The sequence below is a fragment of the Crinia signifera genome, chromosome 6, assembly GCF_055691185.1.
Source record: "Crinia signifera chromosome 6, ASM5569118v1, whole genome shotgun sequence".
Classification (NCBI taxonomy): Eukaryota; Metazoa; Chordata; class Amphibia; order Anura; family Myobatrachidae; genus Crinia; species Crinia signifera.
The window spans coordinates 215,403,165-215,426,131 of NC_139222.1; the positions used below are offsets into that span (position 1 = coordinate 215,403,165).

The 22,967-nt window shown below is 41.2% G+C and overlaps 1 protein-coding gene across 2 annotated transcripts in view; it reads left to right on the top strand.

Moving 5' to 3' along the window:
* SLC38A10 (solute carrier family 38 member 10) overlaps positions 1-22,967 on the top strand; it is a 72,633-nt gene that overhangs the window by 45,540 nt on the left and 4,126 nt on the right. The window contains exons 10-16 of one of the 2 annotated variants that reach the window (XM_083148805.1): positions 3,837-3,943; positions 11,029-11,188; positions 13,777-13,944; positions 15,528-15,959; positions 17,523-17,612; positions 21,890-21,913; positions 22,469-22,618. In XM_083148805.1, the coding sequence (XP_083004931.1) occupies positions 3,837-3,943; positions 11,029-11,188; positions 13,777-13,944; positions 15,528-15,959; positions 17,523-17,612; positions 21,890-21,913; positions 22,469-22,618 (1,131 nt within the window). The remainder of the gene's footprint in view (positions 1-3,836; positions 3,944-11,028; positions 11,189-13,776; positions 13,945-15,527; positions 15,960-17,522; positions 17,613-21,889; positions 21,914-22,468; positions 22,619-22,967) is intronic. The other variant, XM_083148806.1, reaches the window with a different exon arrangement.

Sequence of the window (22,967 nt, forward strand, 5' to 3'; positions counted from 1 at the left end):
TATGTGGTAAAGGCCAGGATTTGCTTTATGATTGGTAGCACTGGTTTTGCCCATAAATAATTTGTATAAATAAATAATTTGTATTGGTTGTGGACCACCAACCCGGGCACCCCTGCAAGTGTCCCGAGACACCTCAGGGATCCACGGCACACAATTTGGGAACCACTGGAATAAGTACTAACTAGAATAAAGGACTAGAATTTCCAAATTCTGAGAAAACTGTCTAACATCATTAATTATATTAAACTGCAGATTACTCTTATATCGTTGTGCTTAAATCCGAATTCAGTGTGTGTGTGTATGTATGTTTGTGTGTGAATGTATGTGTGTGTGTGTGTGTGTGTATGTATGTGTATATATGTGTGTGTATATGTATGTATATATATATATACACACACTAGACTTTTGTGGGCCCCATAGCAACATTTTTGAAAAGGCCCCCTAGCAATTCTCCAGAATGATGGGGGGGGGGGGGGGGGGCATTTTAGGGTCAGAATAGAAGAGAGGGATGACAGAATAGAAGGCAGGACAGACAGGAAAGTGGTGTGTGTGTTGGGGGGGGGGGATAGATATATGAGGGGGACACTGGGCTGGATGGGGTTCTTTATGGGGGGCAGTGGGTTGGTTTGAATGGGAAGAGTCAGATGGGGGTCTTTGAGCAGATGGGGCCACTGTACTGGATTGGGGAGGGGGTAATATATTTGGAGGGCACTGGCCTGGATGGGAAGAGGGGCAGTAAAATGGGGGTGGGAGGGGCAATCACTAGTTTGGAAAGAGGGGGACACTGTGTGGGGCACTGTAACTGTGGCTGTGGGTTAGATCGGGGCTGTGGGATGGGGTCAGATGAGGAGATGCGTCCGTTCCCATGTGGAGGTCTCCTACTCCCAATCAGCGTGCGGGGGGCAGGCGTCGGTGCGGAAGTGGGGATGCAGCAGCGGGATGCAGGTATCTCCAGTCCAGCAGCACCGGTGGTGGGCAATGTTCCCTCTAATTTTATGAAGGCTGTGTGCGGCAAAAGATTTTGGCTGTGCAACTTTGGAAGGAAATTTAAATTTTTGTGCGTCACTAATATATAACTGGAAAATGACATTCAGCATTTGTGTTAACTTTACTTCAAAATGATATTAAACATTTAAACATTGAAAACACAGCACAAATGTAGTTAATGGGTGAAACATAATTGAGTCCACAACTGCAAAAAGGGACCACTGCTGCTATGTGTGCTCTGTTGTGATGTCTGTGCACAGCTTAGAGGGAACACTGGTGGTGGGCGGTCTTCATTTCAACTTACGAGCGGCTGTCAGCAGCGCCGGATGTGAGGGGAGGGCACGGACTGCAGCCCTGCTTGAGCTTGCTACCACCAGCAGCACCGTGGTGGGGGGCACAGGTTGATAAAAAAAATTCAAGAGGGTGCAGGGGATTGTCTTCTGGGTCCTCTGGTCCCCCCAAGCCCCAGAGCAGCTGCACCCCCTGCACCCTCTATAGTTACGCCACTGTGTGTGTGTGTGTGTGTGTGTGTGTGTGTGTGTATATAGATAGATAGATAGGTTGGCAAATATATACTGGAAGACTGGCGGCACTCAGACGACTTGAAATAACAAGAGACTGGTTCACCAGTGTGGTCTCTTGTTATTTCAAGTCGTCTGAGTGCCGCCAGTCTTCCAGTATGTATTTATATATATATATATATATATATATATATATATATATATATACACACTTTAGGGCTCCCCGTACATTACAGCGACTTCTCCCCTAGGAGGCTCCAGTGCGATGACACATTACTTAGAAACATAGAATTTGACGGCAGATAAGAACCACTTGGCCCATCTAGTCTGCCCCTTTTTTAAACATGTTACCTCAAACCATATTTGATCCTTATTCTTTTGTAAGGATATCAATATGCTTATCCCAAGCATGTTTAAATTGTACTACTGTATTTGCGTCTACCACCTCTGTTGGGAGGCTATTCCACTTATCTACTATTCTTTCTGTGAAAAAATTCTTCCTCACATTTCCCCTGAATCTTCCTCCCTCTAGTTTCAGTGCATGTCCTCGTGTTCTGTTGCTCCTCTTCCTGTGAAGAATGTCTCCCACCTGTACCTTGTTAAAGCCCTTGATATATTTGAAAGTTTCTATCATGTCCCCCCTTTCCCTTCTCTGCTCTAAAGTATACATATTAAGATCTTTTAGTCTTTCCTGGTACGTTTTGTGATGTAGGCCATGCACCATTTTAGTTGCTCTTCTTTGTACAGTCTCTAATGTATTTATATCCTTCTGGAGATATGGCCTCCAGAACTGAACACAATACTCTAGGTGAGGTCGTACCAATGACCTATACAGTGGCATTATTACTTCTTTCTTTCTACTGCTGATACCTCTCCCTATGCAACCAAGCATCTGACTTGCCTTCTTCATTGCTTTGTTACATTGCCTTCCTGCTTTTAAGTCCCCTGAAATAGTGACACCTAGATCCCTCTCTTCCTCAGTAGTTTCCATTATAGTGCCATTTATACTATATTGAGTCTTTGGATTTCTGAGACCCAAGTGCAAGATTTTGCATTTTTTGGCATTAATCTGTAGTTGCCATTCTCTTGACCATTTCTCTAATCTGCCTAGATCCTCAATCATTTGTTTTACCCCTCCTGGTGTGTCTACCCTGTTGCATACCTTTGTGTCATCTGCAAAAAATGCACATTTTACCCTCAATTCCATTTGCAATATCACCAATAAAGATATTAAAAAGCACCGGTCCAAGTACAGATCCCTGGGGTACTCCACTTGTAACCTTTCCCTCCTTTGACTGTACTCCGTTTACTACAACTCTCTGTTTTCTGTCCTGCAACCACGCTCTTATCCATTCAACTATCTTAGAATCCAATCCCAAGCTTTCAAGTTTATTTAACAGTCTGCGATGTGGGACAGTGTCAAAAGCTTTCAGACTGTTAAATAAACTTGAAAGCTTGGGATTGAAAACTGTTTTGTGCCTGCATTCTTATTCTTTGTTACAAAATATGTAACTGCTACTTAAAGGGTTAACCCAGATTTTTAAAATCCTTTTGGGGTGTTCCATACTTGTATTTCTTTTTATAGCTCTGTGTTCTTGCTTAGCTGGTGCTGGTTCAGCGGTCTATGACATTTCAAGAAATTGGGGCATGTCATTGCACAGCCTGTGATTATGGCATATATGATATAAGAGCTCTGTAATACATTGTACTTGCGGCCTCAGTGTAATGGTGCAAAGCATGAGCTGAGAGATCGTGGGCTGCACTTCCACTCCAAGTAACTCAGTCGTCGCCATGATGGCATATGAAAGCTATGGTGTCAGAGTGGGGGGGGGGGGGGGGGTGCTGACCTCTATATTGGCTGGGAACACTGGTTACAAGGTTAGGGTTTTAGAAGCCACCAATAATAATGTGATCATGTGAATATTACGGAATGCTGCCACTTTATTTATGGTGATGTCATCAGTGATGTATAAATAAAGTGTCACCATGCCTTTAGAAGATTTGTAGATTGAGCCTTGTATACATTGAAATATGTATATAAAACATAGATGGTGATGCTATTACTTCAGGTATCACTTAATGCAATGGTATCCAACGCATGGCCCTCCAGCTGTTGTGGAACTACACATTCCACATGCCCTGCCACTGATTTTATATAAAGGATTGCTAAAACTGTGGCAGGGCATGCTGGGACATGTAGTTCCACAACAGCTGGAGGGCCATGAGTTTGACACTACTGACTTTTACTGTTACAGAAGCGTCTGCTATGTACAATGTGTTAGATGTCTTGTTCCCTTTTTAATCCCAGATGTGTCTTATGTGTTTCAGTGGAGACCATCCTTGGAGTGACCGGCGCAACCATGGGGAGTCTGATCTGCTTCATCTGCCCTGCTCTCATCTACAAGAAGATACATAACAAGGGCTTAACATCTCAGGTCTGTTCTCCACAGTACAACCATTACAGATTCAGATGCAGTCATAACAGAGCTACTATCTGTAGACTGCACATGCATTGCAGCCACGCCAAGGTACACCCATGATGTTGCTTGCAGTGGGTAATCAGTTGCAGAGTCAATTACCCCTGTATCTAACTAACATTATGGCTGATGTGAGCCTGGATTTTACTGGAACTACATCAAACATGCGTGTTATTCGTGTTTTTCTTTTTTTTTATTCATATGTTCTGTTATGCTGTTTAAATTATATGATTGATTTAAATACGAAATACATTGAGGTTGTAGAATATGGTATGGTTTATTCAATTTGATACAAGATCAAAACACCTCTCTGGTCTGTAGACAGCACTTCCCATTATTTGGTTTCGATGGATTTTTTTTCAGCTGATTTTAAATTGGTGAGATAATTACAGGAAGACAACAATTGGGGGAGGGTACAAGGTTTGTCTGCAAAACTCCAGCTTTTATGGGGTGTTTCAGTATGCGTCTGCAATCTTGTACGTTTAAAACATAGCACCTGCGTTGCTGCTTCCGCAGTTATTCTGCACAGCCGTAGAGGCACTCAAGGAGTCGATGTTCCTTGGATTTGCATTGTGGTTACAACGGAGTATTTATTTATTTCTTTACAGTTTCTTATATAGCGCAACAGATTCCGTTGCGCTTCCAGAAAGGAAGCTATATAATACAAAAGTGCTTCAGAGGGTTAAGCGTGTGGAACTTAGATATGATACGCTTGCCTGAGTTTGAGGTGTGAACACTTGAAAGTTTGGAGGCTAGTGGAGAGTCTTATTGTGCGTGGAAGGGCATTCCATAGGATGGGAGCAGCCAAATGAAAGTCCTGTAATAGTGAATGGGAGTTGGTGATCCGTGCAGAAGAGAAACGCAGATCTTGTGCAGTGGTTGAGATGGGAGATATTTTGTGATAAGTAAAGAGATATAAGCTGGTGCAGTATGGTTAATAGCTTTATATGCGAGTAGAAGTGTTTTATATTGAATACGATAAGATACAGGCAACGAATGAAGGGACTGGCAGAGCGGATCAGCAGACGATGAGCATCTTACAAGGAAGATCAGCCTAGCAGCCGCATTTAAAATAGATTGCAGTGGTGAGAGTCTGTTCTTGGGAAGACCAGTTAGGAGACTATTGCAGTAATAAATGCGGGATATAATGAGTGCATGGATAAGAGATTTGGTAGTGTCTTGTGTGAGAGAGGGTCGTATTTTGGATATGTTTTTTAGATGCATGTTACATGATTTGGAGACAGATTGAATGTGGGGAAGAAAGGACAGTTCAGAGTCGAGGATGACCCCTAAGCAACGAGCTTGTGGGGTAGGGTAGATTGTCGAGTTGTCAACAGCGATGGAGATGTCAGGATGGTAACTGTTCTTAATTGGCGGGAATATAAGTAATTCTGTTTTGGAAATATTGAGTTTGAGTTGGCGAGAAGACATCCAAGATGAGATGGCAGAGAGACTTTCAGAGACTCTGCCCAAAACCACTGGTGACAACTCTGGGGTTGGTGGATAAATTTGAGTATCATCCGCATATAAGTGATACTGAAATCCGAAAGAGCAGATTAGTTTGCCAAGAGAGGAAGTATAGATTGAGAAAAGCAGAGGACCTAAGACTGAGCCTTGCGTAACTCCGACTGACAGAGGTAGGGAAGATGAAGTAGAGTCAGAGAAGCGAATACTGAAAGAGCGATCAGATAGGTAAGATGTGAACCAAGAAAGGGCTGTATCATTAAGACCTAGGGAGTGTAGTGTTTGTAAGAGAAGAGTGTGATACACAGTGTCAAACTCAGCAGAAAGATCTAGAAGAATAAGTAGTGAGTAATGGCCTTTAGACTTAGCAGTTACCAGATCATTCACCATTTTAGTCAGTGCTGTCTCAGTGGAGTGCTGACTGAAACGGGTCTAATAGGGTGTTAGAGTTAAGAAAGTTTATGAGGTTAGAGTAGAAAAGTCTCTCCAATAGCTTGGAGAGGCATGGGAGCTGAAAGATAGGACGATAGTTGGAGAGAGAGTTAGGGGTCAGAATTGTTTTTTCAGAATGGGAGTAATCACTGCTTGTTTGAGCAGAGAAGGAAATGTACCAGTAGCAAGAGAGACATTGCAGATTTTAGTTAAGGTTGGAATAAGCACAGGAGATAGATTTATAATGACTTGTGCAGGTATAGGATCAAGAGGCGAGGTAGTAGAGTAGGAGGATAAGAAGATTGTGGATACTTCCTTTTCATTTGTGGGCTCAAATGAAGAGAAAGTGCCAGAGGGATCAGGTGGAGAAGAAAGAGGGTTAGAGGTTGTGGAGCATACCATTTCATCTCAAATGTTATTAATCTTGTCCTTTAAAGTAGGAGGCAAGTTCTTGTGCACTGATGGTAGTCGGAGGAGGGGGAGGGTACAGAAGAGACTTAAATGTGTTTAAAATGTCACTTCGGGTTGGTGGCATGAGAAGAAATGAGAGATTGGTAGTATGTTTGTTTGGCAGTGTCCAAAGCATTGCAGTAGGAGTGGTAGCTAGTCTTAATTGTGAGGAAATATTGGGACATTTACGCCATTGGCGTTCTACTTTTTGTGACTGATTTCATAGTTGTCTTGTTGTTTTGGAGTGGCACGGTTGGCAACTAAGCCTACGTGAGGTGTAACGGGTAGCTGGAGCCACTTCATCAAGGGCTGTTTCAAGAGTCTGGTAGAGGTAGGAAACAGCAGAGTCAGGAGAGGTAAATGTAGAAATTAGTGAGAGCTGTTGTTGCATGGAGGTGGAAAGTTGTGGAAAATTAATAGCATTAGTATTTTTGCGGGTTAGAGTAGGCTTCCATGATTTCAGTGTCAGTGAGCTTGGGGTAATGGAGGAGAGCGAGAGGGTGATGAGATTGTGATTAGAGAGAGGGAGGGGAGTGTTAGTAAAATCAGAGACTGAGCACAGCCTGGTGAAAACAAGGTCAAGGCAGTGGCCTTCCTCATGAGTAGAGGCGTTGGACCACTGGGAGAGGCTGAGAGAGGAGGTTAGAGAGAGGAGTTTGGAAGCATTCAAAGATGGTGGACTGTCCATAGCAAAATTGAGGTCACCCAAGATGATAGTGGAGATGTCAGAGGATACGAAATGGGGGTGCCAGGCAGAGGACTCTTCTAGAAATTGAGTTTTGGGATGGGCGATAGTAGCAATAAGCAGAGAGAAAGTGGAAAAACTCTAATAGAGTAAACTTCAAATGATGTAAAGGTGAGTGAAGGAACTGGTGGTAGAACGGAGTATGTGAAGGCTTGTGACAGTAATATACCAACCCCACCTCCTTTACAGTTACCAGACCTGGAGGTGTGAGTGAAGTGGAAACCACCATGTGACAGTGCTGCAGGCGAGGCCCTGTCTCATCGTGTGACCCAGGTTTCTGTAATGGCCAGCAGGTTGAAGTTGTGAGAGATGAAGAGGTCATGGATGGATGTTAATTTATTGAAAACAGAGCGTGCATTCAATAGGGCACATTTAAGTTGTACACATTGTGGTACCTTTGGTGAGCGGCTGCTACACTTGTGTGGCCTCTCAGTTCTGTCACTGGAAAGGATTGCTGCTGTATTGGCATTGCGACTGCAACTAAATCAGACCCCTCATGCACTTGCATTAAATTGTAGATTGAAATGTAGTGCTTCAACTTTTGGTATAGGAGCGTGATAGATTGAGGCACCGTGTGATACTGTGGAGCTATGTTCTGCTAGCTAGCTGAGCTCCCCAGGATCTGTGCAGTCCAGATGTTACAGCTGGGCCGCTAACGCCTTATAATTCTGCCAACGAGTAGTTAATTACAGCATGCAGGAAGCACTAAGCCTTGACTGGCTCCGTTAAGAAGCTGAGTGAAGAGGAGGGAAGCAAGAGTCCATGCAGGCAAGCGGAAGTTGAAAAGGGCAAGTTATCTGGGCTGTGAAGAGATGAGAGCCCGTGAAAGTCCAATAATCCTCTGTTTTCCTCAGTTCCATCTGACAGAATGGTCGGTGGATGACTGTTGTAATAAAAGGACACCTGCATCTTGGTATAAAGCAAATTAGATGGAAGAGGATTTTTTTTAAGGTTCTGTAACACTGGTAAAACTGGTAAATAATAATCATTTTACTTATAGAGCACTCTTTATCCCACAGAAAAAAATAAAAAAAATGTTCTGCATTCAGAAGCTTTCTTTAACTTAACTATATTTTACACTCCTTGAATATAGTTTAATATTTATTTCTGCTCATCGATTCAGTATGAATAAGTGATGGGCTGGCCCTAATAACTTGTATCTGGTTACGGTGCCTTTTGGCCATCTTCCACATTGAGAGAAAATCATGTGACTGTACGAATATTCTCTGTAAAACGCTGCGGAATATGTGTGCGCTATATAAGAAACTGTTAATAAATAAACAATAAATGTGACATCAGGGATTTCCTGCAGTAAAGGAGAATTCCAGGCTGAGGGAAGAGAAATGTCTCTTATATCCCCTTCTTATCACCAAATTGCAATGTAAACCGCAAATTACGGTAAGCCATCACATATGCAGCAATATCAGGCAGTTGGTGTAATATTTGTGTGCTGAAAATAACTTTTGTGGCAGTGCAATAAAATGAGTTCTCTATGATTGCACAGTCAGGCTGCAATGCCGCATGCAAGTGATGTGGACCATTGGCTAGAGTGCATATGGTTTGCCTATCCACTTCTTACCCCTCAGCGACCATATCCTCTGTGATTTCTGCCTTGAATCGCCCGGTATGTACTGGGCTTAAGTCATAAACATTTTGCAAAGTTAAACAATATGACTCTCCAAACAGACACAAGCTATCGAGCTGAAAGTGTCTAGGTGATGGTAACTTTATTTTCCTTTCAAACACATCCCATCACATTACATTTGCGGCTGTGCTCAGACTGTAGAACTTGCAGTAACACAGGGGAAAGAGAATTGGCACAGAGTCTTAAAAAATGTAGGGCAGGTCACTTGTAGAGCTCTGGCAATACTAAGCCATTACACAAGGATTTAGGGTAGGCAGAAACATTTCCCAGATGACAAGCTATTGAGTTCACAGATGCTAAAAGCATACCTCATGCAGTTTTCAAAAATCTAACTTTAATAGTACAGCTGCAGTCAAGTGCAATAGCAATGCTCTATTATTAACACACCTACTATTATTGTGAGTGGTGCACTGCATCCTGATTCAGAGGTGTATTCTGCTGCGATATTATAAAAATGCTAGTTTTGGACACCCCCTGGGGTAGATGCCTACGTTTGAATGTGCAAGTGTTGAGATACCCACTTTCAGGGTCTCTGCCTGTTATAGCACAATCAGTGATTTTTTTATATGCTACCATCGTCATGCCATTGACACTTGCACTGGCCCTATTGCAGGTGCAGCTTTACCAAGAGATAAAGTGGAGGGTGATAAAGAGAGATAAAAGACCAGCCAGTTGGCCCCTAACTGCCATGTTACAGACATTTGATTCAATTGAGAAATGACCCTCTTGACTTTATCTATTGTTAAGGCTTAATACATTTGGCACAAGGTTACTTGAAGGTCCAACAATGATGTAGATTGAAATCCGCAGTGTTTGGACCATAGATCAATTAGTAAATTGCACTAGAACCTTCATGCCAGTCCATCACTGGATCAGAATCTGTTATATGCTGCTTCCTATATGCAGCCCTTTTCTGATGCCTTACAAATTCGCTCAGCCTGAGCATTCAATACTGATCTTTTTCATTTCGCCACCTACAGATATGTTGTCATACATTTTGCCTCCATATGCAATGAAGTGCAACATGCCTGTTGTGACCTGAGTAGCATGTTCCATGCAGCTCTGCTAACATCAGATTTTGAATCTTGATCACAACAATGTGACCTAGGATGCATTAAGCCTCATACACACTACCCAATCCCCAACAACACCAATATGGGCTGCATACAAACTTACCGATGCCGTGAATGTTGGGGAGCTACGGTGACCATAGGTATCAAGGACTCCCTCGTGCGAACATGTTAGTCATTAACGATGCACAGGACTGCGCATTGATAATGATATGGAGTGTACATGCCCTGTACACATGGAGGGGCTGAGCAACAGTGCTGGGGGGACTGCACCAGTGCTGTGTGCTGAGCGATCTGTCACGGCCAGTGTTCTATGGAGAGAGACCACTAGTGATGACTAGATCTATACTGCATGCAGTGTGTGTGTGTGTGTGTGTGTGTGTGTGTGTGTGTGTGTATATGTATGTGTATATGTATGTATGTATGTATGTATAATATATATATTATGTCAGGCGATAGCAACGCGTGGAACCGTACATCGCCGTGGCTGGGGACCATACACACTGAGAGATCCATGCTTCTTATATAGTCAGATTGCTTAGAAATGGGTCTTTAATCTCCCCATAATAAATCCTGTGTGTATGACACTTGTATATTGTTTGTGCCTGAGTCTGCATATGGATCAGAAAAAGCAGTGTACAGATTCAGAGACCCGGTGCAGCATATACAAGTGTCATATATTCAGCACAGTTTCCTTGTGTGACCTAGTCTCATTGTGTTGTGACTAAGATGCATTTTGGGCCATAAAGAAGAGTCTCATCTGACATTGCGTCCCAATTAGGGCTGCTTCAAGTGACTCCGGAATGTATGAGGGCACATCTGTATGAATAAAGCAACATGGCTGACCAGATTGGTACATGTTAGGAAAGCTTTCACATTGCATTACCAATACGTGGTGTTTTTTATGGATCACGGCCACGTCATGGAAATCTTCACTAGATATGTATGTGGGTGTGACTGATACACGTTGAAAGTTGGGATCCTAGACCTGTTTGTGACATTCTGTGTATGAACAATTTGGATGCATGACCTTTTGATACAGATGTGTTCTCATACACCTAGCATCTATGTGCCACTTGGCATAAGACAGGCTATAAATACTATAAACGAATCAAAGCCATGGGAACATTGCATGATTATAAGCTGCAAATATAACTAAAGTTCTGTTGAGCGGAGTTTTAATACGGATATTATAAATAATGATTCTGACCTGTGGTTCTGTTTTATGTTTGTGCAGTTTATTTTGGGAGTTGGCTTAGTCATTCTCGTGATCAGTACCTACACCACTGTGATAGTCCCAGAAGAAACATCAGCACCACAGAAGTCGGAATTGCTGATTAAAGAGGGGTTGCAAGACGGAGAGAATGAGATGAAACAGAATGTCCCCAAAATATCAGGTGATGCTACAAAGCCATGTTCTTACTGTGTCTGTGTGTGGGGCCATGTTGGTACGACTGACTTGATTTGGATATAGAAATATATTTTTTGGTACTTGTGTATTTTCACGGCGCCCGAAATATCGAATGCTATATCGGCTGATATATATCGATGCGATCCGAACCTATGTGTGAACTGTTCATAATGATTTCATATAGTGTGGCGAGCACAGTAATCCGCATCCCCTCGCCACGCTTCAGGCTCGGTGGCTCGCTGCGCTCGCCGCACTATATAAAGTCAACTCCATGCATAGTGGATAGTGGGGTTAGGAACAGGTCAAAAATCGGTTCGGATCGTATCGATATATCGGCTGATATCGCATCCGATATATCAGGCGCCGTGAAAATACACAAGTACCTATTTATTTTTTTTGTCAGAAGAAAATACTCTTCCATGTAGCTGGGCACTTTTCTCTACTTATAGTGTACATTGCATATAATATCTGGGAGCATGTGTTTGTATTAAGCACACACCATATCGGATATCAGTTGTCAATACAATTTTACAAAAACAAACTTTACGTTGATTGTTTAACAACTTTGCTGATTTAGCAGGGGCGCAGTGTGTGTAGCATGGTACTAGCACATCACATACTTCTAGTGTTGACCCTCTGTGTCCAATATCTCCTCCGCCAGCTAAGAGAAACAAGCCATGTTACAGGGGTTTCTCGGAGGTCACGGCTATATGTAATTGTTTGGGCTCTGCTACATATAGTGAAAGTACTGTTTTATATAATGTTATACAGTTAAAGAAACTGTTGTCTGATTGACCTAGTTTTCTATAGGGTTTGACTACTGGATATGATTTGTCCATATTTGTGTTATTTGATATTCAATGTCACATAGGAAATTGTTTAGAATAATAATGATTATTGAGAAATATACCAAAGAAGTGTCACTATTTAGCCATTTATAAAAAAATAAAAAAATGCATTTTGATATGGCAATAAGATAATGTTGTCTATTGAAATTAGGCTCAGCTGACAATTATGCATTGGCCTTGTTCACATACAATGGAATTTCATACAATAACTTTTTTTTGCATACTCAAAAATCCTTTATTAAATGTTTAGACATTTGCTGTGTAGATCAGACCCATCGCCATTGTTTGTGCTCAAAGATCTATAAATAATCAAAGACCCTTTCCCCATTTATGCAAGTCTGTTCAGGGCTAATCTATAGTATGTTTTCCTGCATGGTGAGATTAGAGTTGCATATAATTGTAATTACTATTCAAGCTGTTCATACAAGGACAGAGGAGCTGTGTTCGGGACATTGAGCATTTCTCTGTTTTAGAATCAGTGTTTGTGATCTGGGCTTTCCAGCTGCTTCCGCATATTGTACTGAAGAGAGCGAGGAAACTGGGGTCAAACTGTTACCTGGATATCCTCAAATAGTCCTTTGCAAGGTGACCACAGGGGAAAATGACTTGTGTCCTGTTTACTAGCACTGACCCAAAAGCAATTCATCTCAGTGTAATGATTGTGTTATTTATATGTGTGTGTGTATATGTATATATATGTATATATATATATATATATATATATATATATATATATATATATATATATATATATATATATATATATATATATATATATATAATGTGTGTGTGTGTGTGTATATATATATATATATATATATATATATATATATATATATATATATATATATATATATATATGTGTATGTATGTGTATGTATATATATATATATATATGTATGTGTATATATATATATATATATGTATGTGTGTGTGTGTAGGCAGGCCACTGACATATTTTTGATTGGTATCTACATTCCCTATTCAAAGATCACCGATGTCCCTGCTTTCAAGTAAGCTCAGAAGGTGCATTCTCATGTATATGTTCCAGCTTTTAAAGTGTATTTCTAGATAGAATAGATGAACTTGTGGTGTTTTATTATTGTATCAACCTCCAGCGTCCATTATGTTATCAACTATAATATGATTTAGAAGAATGAGTACAACATATTTTTTTCCCCTTTCTTTAAATTGTAAAGCTCTGTTTTCAAAGTGAAGTATACTGACACATTAACCACAGACACAATGGGGGAAATGTAATAGGATGTGAGATTTGGTAAGAAATCTCCAGTTTTTAAAGTGGCAATCATTTACACCGCAAAACCAGTTTGACTTTGAAGTGTAAAGGATTGCCGCTTTAAGGAGATTTCTTAACAAATTTCTCACTTTCTGAATCTCTCATCCTATTAAATTTCACCCAATGCTTTCCTCTTACCATCCACTTTGTATGTATAATTCAGGTCAGGTCAGATTTTACAGTACCAGTCTATATTCATATTTCTGTACAGATATATTGGACTGTAATCCAAATGGAATAAAAGTAAATGATTAGCAGGTAGTGTTCTCAAAGGGTTTCTTTACATCCCGATCTCACACAGTTTATAGATCATCTGATTGTTCCTCAGTTCTGCAGTGTTGTAGAAGGCATTGTCCAGAAGTGCATGTCACTGTGTAATGAATTCACAAGTTTATCATCTTTATTTGATGGCTTGCCCTGTGTCCTCAGTCCAGAAACCCATCGTGGAAGAACCAGCTGACGACCGGGACAAACCTAAATTACCTCCGAAGAAGGTAGAACAAGAACAGCCCCAGATTAAAGGTCCTATTGATGTTCCTCAGAAGGAGGAGGAAAAGAGGAAGCAAGAAGAAGTACAGCTAGACCGGCCAGACCAAGGTATCCTGGTCTAGACATGAAAAGTAGTTTCTAATGCATCTTTTCTAGCAAACCTATAGTGAGGATTTCCTGGCTTAAAACCCTTGAATGGATTTAAGGCAGCAGTCCTGGAGTATTAAGATTATTTTGTACCGTCAATTTTGTGGACTTTTATGTTGTGGGTGGGTAACTCTCTGCTGCCACCTCCACGTTCCTACACCAGCCTTTGGAACCACTTCTCCCAGGCTTCTATCATTGGTACCTGGAACCTGCAACATCTCCTAGTTGGTGTCAGCGAATTCCATATTGTCCACTTAAGTGTATAATTTATTGACAAGTAGGGTGTCCAATCCGGGTGCCGGACGCGGTCCCAACAGTCGGGATTCCGATAGTCATTTACCTGACGTCGGGATCCCGACTGTCAAAACGCAGACAGACAGGTGCCCGATGGCCACCCGCTATTTTCCCTCGTGGGGGTCCATGACCCCCATAGAGGGAGAATAGAATAGGTGGCAAGTGCAGCGAGCCCGCAAGGGGCTTTGTTGCGCTCACCATGCTTTCTAAGTCCGGCCAGTCAGGATCCCGGCGTCGGGCTAATGACTGTCGGGATCCCGACTGTCGGAACCCTATACCACACCTGTCCAATCATGGCATCCCAAAATTACCATGATTTCATACTCCAATCCCGGGATTTCAGATTGCGCAGACAATGCACGGCTGTTCCATGAATCCTGGGATTGGCAAAATATACCACCTGCTGTTGTCAAAAAAACTTGTGGACAGTTAATTAAGAAGGGTAACTGCAGTAATCACTGCACGTAAACTTCAATAAAGCATGCTCCCCATTCACCGTTTTTTTTTAGGCGAATCGGGCTGTTTTCACTCCCTCTGGTGAATCTTTTTCACTGAAAATATGATTCACCCTATTCAATGTTCACTGTTCGCCAAAAGTGAACAGTGAATGCCGGACAGTTCTTCGTTTCATGCTCACTGTATGTCTCTGGTGTATTTCTGGGGTTTTCACTTTGATTTGCCGAGAGTGTATTCAATGCTAGGATGACTAACTGCTTTCAGCATGATTTTCGCCATGATTCATCATTTTGCATTTGACATCTTTTTAAAGTGAATTGGAATGCGATCTTTTAAAATAAAGTTTTTTGTTTTTTTTTGTGTAAAAAAATCAGTAATTTTATTCTGTGAAGGGGCATGCTATTTGGATTCATGTGCTTGCAGCACATGAATATATATTCATTATGTTATTTATTTATTTTTTTACACATGACGTCAGCAGGGGGAGCCTCTCATTAGATATTCACTGCACACTGGTCCCGCTCAGTACATATGCACGAGCGGGACCAGCGCAACAGCTCCCTCCACCGCGTCTCCTGCCAGCTCTCCCGGGGGGCAGCTTGTCTCCCCCACAGTGTCCGACGCAGGCAGGGATGCTTCCATCTCTAAAGCATATTACTGACCATATGGTAATGAAATTTGCTTAGGGAACACAAATAGAATCAAATACATTAGAAAATGCATCATTTTTATTATATCGGTTGATTTGTGTTTCACTTTATGGCATTTTAAGTAACCCATGTATTTGTCTGCAGGTATTGCAATTCCAGTTGGGGAAGCTCACAGACATGAGCCTCCTGTTCCACGGGATGAAGTAGCTGTAGATATACGGAAGGACAATGAGGCTTCCGAGGAGAAGCAGCTCCCAGAATCTCAACTTGAAGGTGGTCAAAGGGATGAGCAAGCGGAGGAAAAAATAAATGTTAAATTTGCCGAAAAAGATCCACTTCTGGATCATAAAGAAGAACATGAACCAGCAGCACCTCAGAAGTCTCCTCAAGAGGAAGATTTACCCAACAAGGAGCCAGAGAGAGTCCAAGTGAAAGTAGATAAGGATGCCCAGCCTTTAAACAAAGATCTGCAGGTAAACGGGAAGGCTGAGGATGCTGCTATGGAGGTTAAAGAGAATGCAGGAATTATTGATCTAGCCCTGGCTGAGAAAGTTCTGGAGAAACAGATCAAGGAAGGTAAGGAGTTATAAAAAAAGCTACACACACACACACACACACACACACACACACACACACACACACAATAGAGGGAACCTATATATCCAATGTTTGGTGTGCCAAACTGTAACTTTTTTTCCTGTCATTTAAAATACCTTTATAGAATGAATATAGCTAGACATATTTTCTAAAAGTAAGACCTCTCCAACGTGCTAGCAGAGGTCAAATGGCCACTACGGTTACAAGAATCCTCTTCTGCACCTCATCAATGGTTTGTCTTGCTTGAGAGAGTTGTAGTTGAGGTCTTCCTTTGTCTGCTGTATCCAGAACAATGATTAGATGAGTATAGCTGGAATAGGAACTTTTGTTGCATAGTGGGTTAGAGGTATAGTTACTTAAGTGGTCGTTTCCGATTCTATCCTCTTCTAGAAGGTGTTCAAGAAATAAGTAGTATTTGGTTGCTCTGCATTTAACTCTACTCGTACATGTAGAGTGATAGACAAGGGTATGTATGTGCCCACTGCTGCTAATGATGGCTGTTCTTCTTTCCACTGTATCCTAGCTGTGTGTGAGTGTGTGTTTCCCTCAATTCTGAATCTATATGAGTGGTCCAATAAGTAAAATAACAATATTTCTCCTGCGCAATGTTCTCTATTTCATTCTAATTTCCTGCCAGGCCAAAGCAGGTAGACCACTGCTTCCTCACCGATTCATATCAGTCATACTGTCCCAACATCAGTTGTGAGATGATGGGGCTAACAGAAACATGGTAAAACATTGATGTACATTGTTTGGTCAGAGTTCTGTGTCTAAATCTAAGTAGTTGAAATTCATCGCCAACTTGTCGTGTCAGGGATACCGGTTTTCGTTCAGTGCACTACCTGTGGTGGAAGTGATTGGCCGGACAAATTGCTGCTCATCTTGACTCTCTTCTGCCATTATCAAGGGCAGTGCACCAAACCCAAGCTTCTAATGTGACCTTTAGGTACACAAATCTAATCACACTACACAGTCTAATGCTTTTGAGGGATCTACCTGCTCTGGCAGGAAATTAGAATTAGAGACCACACATGAGAGGTCTTGTTACCTTACTTATTGAACCACCATTGTAATACTGTTTTGTGCTCCTTTCACTATATGCATGTCCGGTGTATTGCTCTTTTCTTAGTCAAGCAGAAATACTAATTATTTCCTTTGTTTTGAGTTATTTCAATGAAAAGCCCCATACATATAAACTACTCCCTGCTGTTGCCCATATTGGCAGCAGCAGGGAGATGGCATTGGTAAGTGCATACACACTTGCCGATGCTGGCCAGGAATGAACGATGAGGGGAGCGATAGCAGCATGGCTGTTTTTTATTGATGACCTCCCTCATCTGTACATGTGCCTGTGCATTGTTGGCGATATAGTAAAATATATTGTTTAAAAAGAGCCATTCGTGGTGACATTTACTATACTATATCACCTAAAGGATCCCTTAATGTGTATGGGGCTTTAATATCGATGGTAATTGATTACTGTGTATGGGGCTTTACATGACAAGTCTGTGTCATGAATCTTACCTGTCGCTGCCTTTCCAGATGAAAAGAAAGAGCAAGTACCTGTTGATACAGAATTGGAGCAGCGCGAAGCAAGAAATGCGGAGCTGAAGCCAGCAGATAATCAAGAAGGTTGGTTCTTTTCTTATGGGGCATACACACACAGCGATTTGCACCAGCGATTTAGCATGGGCTATTTCCCTTGAGCTGTCTGTAATCTAGATCACACAGAAAAGTTCAGCGATGGGGGGGGAGGGTTCTGGTGACTTAGATCGCTGTCGCTTGTTTCACAAAACACAGGTGATGTGCAGTCTCTTGCTAAGTGATCTGACTAGATTTATACTGCATGCATGATCTACGTCTCCCGGCGATAGCGATGCACATCGATATCGCTATGGGCCTTACACTCACAACAATGTGTGCTTAATTTCTAAGCGATCTAGTCAAATCTAGCCAGATTGCTTCGAAAATAAGCCTTTATCACTACTTGTGTTTTCCCCATTAGTCTCCTTTCATAGACTAGTCGGGCTAGAGAGAAAGTTTATGCATATCGGAGGATGATTACTAAATACATTGTGGCAGATGTATTCTAGCGGCGCTTATCGCACCGCTATAATACTTCTGCTTCGCCTCATTAACGAGGCAAAGCGTAAATTCCCCCTTTAGTGATGTCTGGGGCGGATTAACTCCTAGAAGGCTGTTAATACATTGCCCTGGCTGCTAATTGCTGGGGGGGATTGATGGGGACAGCCGCGCCAAGCATTACTCAGCGAGCTGTCCCTAGGAGCGCTAGTAATACATATGAAAAAACATTATCCCCCTAGTGAACTAGCGTTAAGTGCAGCATATGCACTTAACACTGGTTGTTACATCGGGTTTGATATGAAATCCCGGCATTCCCGGCAAGGGGGGGCGTGGATCGCCCCCCCCCCCCCCCCCCTTGCGGGCTCGCTGCGCTCGCCACGCATCGGGCCCGGTGCCTCGCTACGCTTGGCACACTAATTTACTCTTCCTTTATGGGTGTCGTGGACATCCACAGAGGGATAAATTGTCAGGATTTCGGTGGTCAGGATTCTGGCGTCGGTATTCCGACCACTGGGATTATAACTGCATCCCGTTCCATCTGCCCCATTATTTCTAGCATCAATATTTTAGGATGTTTCTAGCATCTGTAAATTTTATAGGCTCTGTGTTTATTTTATTTAAATTCTATGGATGACGTATCAAAATGCCGTTTACAGCACTATACACTATACTGCGTTTTTCTGCCATAAGATCTAGTATACAGCTGTTTTAATGCTGAAAACTAAAACACATGTGCAGTATGTCACAGTTTTAAATCCCACAAGTGGTTTAGGCAAAACTACATGGTAAACACAGATGGGAAATCATCCAGTTTACTCCTTTGTATTGGTAACACTCCAGTGATTTCAAGCATAAGGCCTGTCCTCTGGAGGGGGCCCGTAAAATGAAGCAGCCCCGCATGTAGAGGCTACCCCAATGCTGCATAGTATGGAACCGTCTAGGTAGCCCTGGCAAATGAGTAACTGGGAAGTAATGAAAAAATATAGTATCCACCATACTGTCAATTGTACGACCATGACAATGGAACTGTACTGGCTTCCCTTAATAAATCCAAAAAAGAAAATCTGGAAAGCCAGTAATCAAGTTATTAAAGTAGTCTTGTTCCAATATATTGTGTATGTATTCAGCATAAGGAGACCAGCACATGCCCTCAAAGCATTAAATTCCAGTGTATTGAAAATACATAAGCTGCCATAATCAATTAAGGCCTCAGATGCAGCACTGTACAAGTACGGCACTTTATCCTAAATGCAGCACATATATCCAACAAATGACCTGATACCCATTTTGGTAGGCCTTTATCTACCAGAGAGATGGGGACTCAATATACACTGTATATATTTACTGTATAAATCTATGACTGCAAAGTTGAGGATTTTAAACTCACACAGGCTTTCTCCAAATCCAGCTTACTGTGGGTTAATACACACCTGGATATGCCAATTGTTTTGAATTGGCCAAATACCATGATTTGAGGATCTACCTGATAAATACAGTATGCAAGACTCTTAAGGTCGCCATACATCAGAAAGACCGGTCTTACAATCATGATAGTGTCCAATTTCCCTTCAACTCCCTGGCAGTCCTTGGTGGTTTTTGGACACAATGTACTCACAATCTGTCATACAATCCATCTGCTGTAGGTTTTTATGATTGAAGCTTCATTTAAATAGGGGGTTGGCCTACTAGGATCAAAAGGATAGGAATACCCCCCCAGCACCTTCACTGCTACGGGCCGCCTAGAAGCTGCACCTGGCAGTGAAGATGCTGGGAGCCGCAGAAGTTTCCAAACGGCAGACGGGGGCCGGCTAAAGAGAGCGGTAGACATCCTTTTGCACAATTCTGTCAACACTCTGAAAACAGTTTCCAGAGGATTGCTGCATTCGGGCTATTTAATAATGGCATAACACAGCAGATGTGAGCAGATTGATCGTTTCTGGCAACCTGTAAATTAAAAAAAATATGCATTTTTGGTATTCCTATCCTTTTGATCCTAGTAGGCCAGCCCCCTATTTAAATGATGCTTCAATCCTACAATCATGCAGCAGATGGATTGTTTGACAGATTGTGAGTACATTCTGTGTCAAAAAATCACCAAGGACCAATTGGACACAATCATGATTATAAGACCGATCTTTCTGATGTATGGCCACCTATACCTTTACAAATATCTGTCTGCAATACAGAAACATATGCAGTTATCTTTATAAACTTTCAATTGCTTAGGGTGTGATATTACCCAATCAATTTCAAGTCACTCAAAGAGATGGTGGTTCTCTCAAAAGTATTTACTAACATGCCGGAGTTGGGCATATTGAATGCTACTCTAGATCTATGCATCAAGGAAATTCCTCATTTTGATTGTTTACAGGTTTATTGCATAATTGTTATTACTTTTTAATATCTCTCCGAATATTTTTAATACATTTTTTGGTAGTCTCAATTGTGTGGCACGCTCTCATATATATACATACAATTATCGTTCGTAAACCTATTGTGTATATTGAATCCCCATCTCTATTTCCAACAAGGCAATTTCCAGATTGCCACTGGGAGCAGCCTTAAGTATTTAAAAAAAAAAAATTCCTATGACCCACAAGTGTTATATATAAAATATTTATATATCCCAATATATTTATTAGTGGAGTGTTTACAACAATAATCTGCGCCCGATTGCTTCTTTGTTAATCTTTATCTACCATGCTCTTGTTGAAGATGTATAGACCCACCAAAATAAATGCCAATCAAATATCATACCTGTTAATGCTGATACTGATGCTATTGATTATTATGGCAGTTTATGTGTTTTCAGTACACTTTTATTTAATGCTTTAATTGTGGTGTGCCAGTTTCCTTTGGCTGTTTTAAGCTGATTGTTTCAATTCTAACCACATAAAGTTAATCAAAAGCCTCAATGGATAATGTGCTCAAGAATACAGTATGTCCCAGAAGGACTAATGATACAACTTTCTAGTGCAGTATATAGAATATTAATCCCACACAGAGTTTGGCTGATTAGAAGATGCTCTATTTTATATTGATACAGATCCCTGTGGGATAATTATAAAATTCGATTTTTTTTTTCATTGAGATCTGTAGGATCTAATTTTCCTGTAATACTGTACATGCATTAATAACACTGCCCCAGTTATAAAGAGTAGCGATAACCTTATCGTGATTGGCTGTTTTTTTTTTTTTTTTCTTTTTTTCCTATAGATTACATTGCATGAAAATTATTATAGACCAGTAAATACATTTTAATCACTGCATATTCAGGGTGAGGCAAATAAACCTTCCAGATTTTAAAGGTTAACAAAAAAGGCACAATAGGCTTTTCAAATCTGGAGGGTTTTTTATGCCTCCTTCTGTATTCAACATCTAGAGAAAACAATTTAAATTTTTTTAAAGAGGAACCCTAATGATAATCAAAACCGTAATTATACATTTTAATAATGTGTTACTGTTCTTTTAAAACCTTTTTTTCAAATATATTTGGAAAATGGTACATAGTTAATTGGTGCTGTATTTATAGTATATTTTTTTCCCATTTTTGTTGTATCATTTTTTTTGGTATTTAAAAAGTTAGTAATAGAAAGGCTTTAATGTCTTTGGAACATGCCCCATCTAATTAAATCAGACAGAGAGGGGGCAAAGGCCGAATATTACCGTGTAGAGCAGATCTGCTTAGACGCACTTGAATTTCCACGTCAAAGATAACCAGTCTCACAAGTAGGAACAGCAGAATTCTTAGAGACTGGTTTCTTGATGCCCTATTGTGACCTCCTATTTCTCTTCCCATTCACGCTTTCCTGGGACCTTCACAGCTGAGCTTAGAAGGCTAGCAGAACGTAAGCATGGTTACCCAATGTATGTGTGTGAATGCTATTGTCAGTCCATGTACACTGTCTTAACATATTTGATCCACTCTTTGTTGAACAACTAATTTGTGTGCAGACATGTGTTGTTTAATTCTAATTTCTTTTACTACGAATTGTTTTAGATATGTGTACTACAGTTTGGCTGTGATGTTTGGTGTATTGTCGGGAGTAATTAAAAGTCTACCTTCGAAATACTACTTCTGTAGCTTTCACCAAGGCTGTTAAATCATATAAGCAACATTTTCTGTTCTTATTGCTTTTGGATATGACACTATCATTTGGTTGCAAGTGTAACAGCATCTGTGTTGTTTACAAGTGTAAGAAACGTACCTATGTCAGGAGAATATTTAGCCTTTGTTGAAAACTCAGAAGGAACTTGGTAATATAAAGCAACATATTTGTTAAACAAAAAGTAAAAAGATATGTTCAAGTTCATAAATGTCTCCCCTGAAGGTGAAAAAGCCTGTTAGCTTGGCATACCAAATGCTAGACTGATAGGATTGCTTTTTCCCCCTGCATACACAGATGCTGGGAAAGCAGAGTTACTGGACCATGCAATCTTATTACAAGTCATCAAGGAGCAGCAAGTGCAGCAAAAGCGTTTGTTAGACCAACAGGAAAAGCTCCTGGAGGTGATCAAAGAACAGCACATGGAAATCCACCAGGAGCAGCAAGGTTTGTAGTGTCCTGAAAGTTGATGATTTGTATTCTGGAGACAGATATGTTTTCAAATGTGACTGGAGCAGGACTTATAGTGCCAGGGTTTACACACCAGAGGTCCAGGCTTTGCTAGGTATGCAAGTATTCTCTGTGAGTGACGGAGATGGAGCAGGAGGTGAGGTGTAGTAGGAGAGGGACTGTTTCACCCAACTGTCACTGAATGCCAGCTTTCTGCGATACTGTCAAGGGGTTGGGTATGGCATCCTGGCAATCAGATGCCGGACTGAGATTCCAACTATGAAAATGCAGGCAGCTTTTGATGATTCTATAATCTAAAACCCTGTACACACAGGGTGATTTCAGC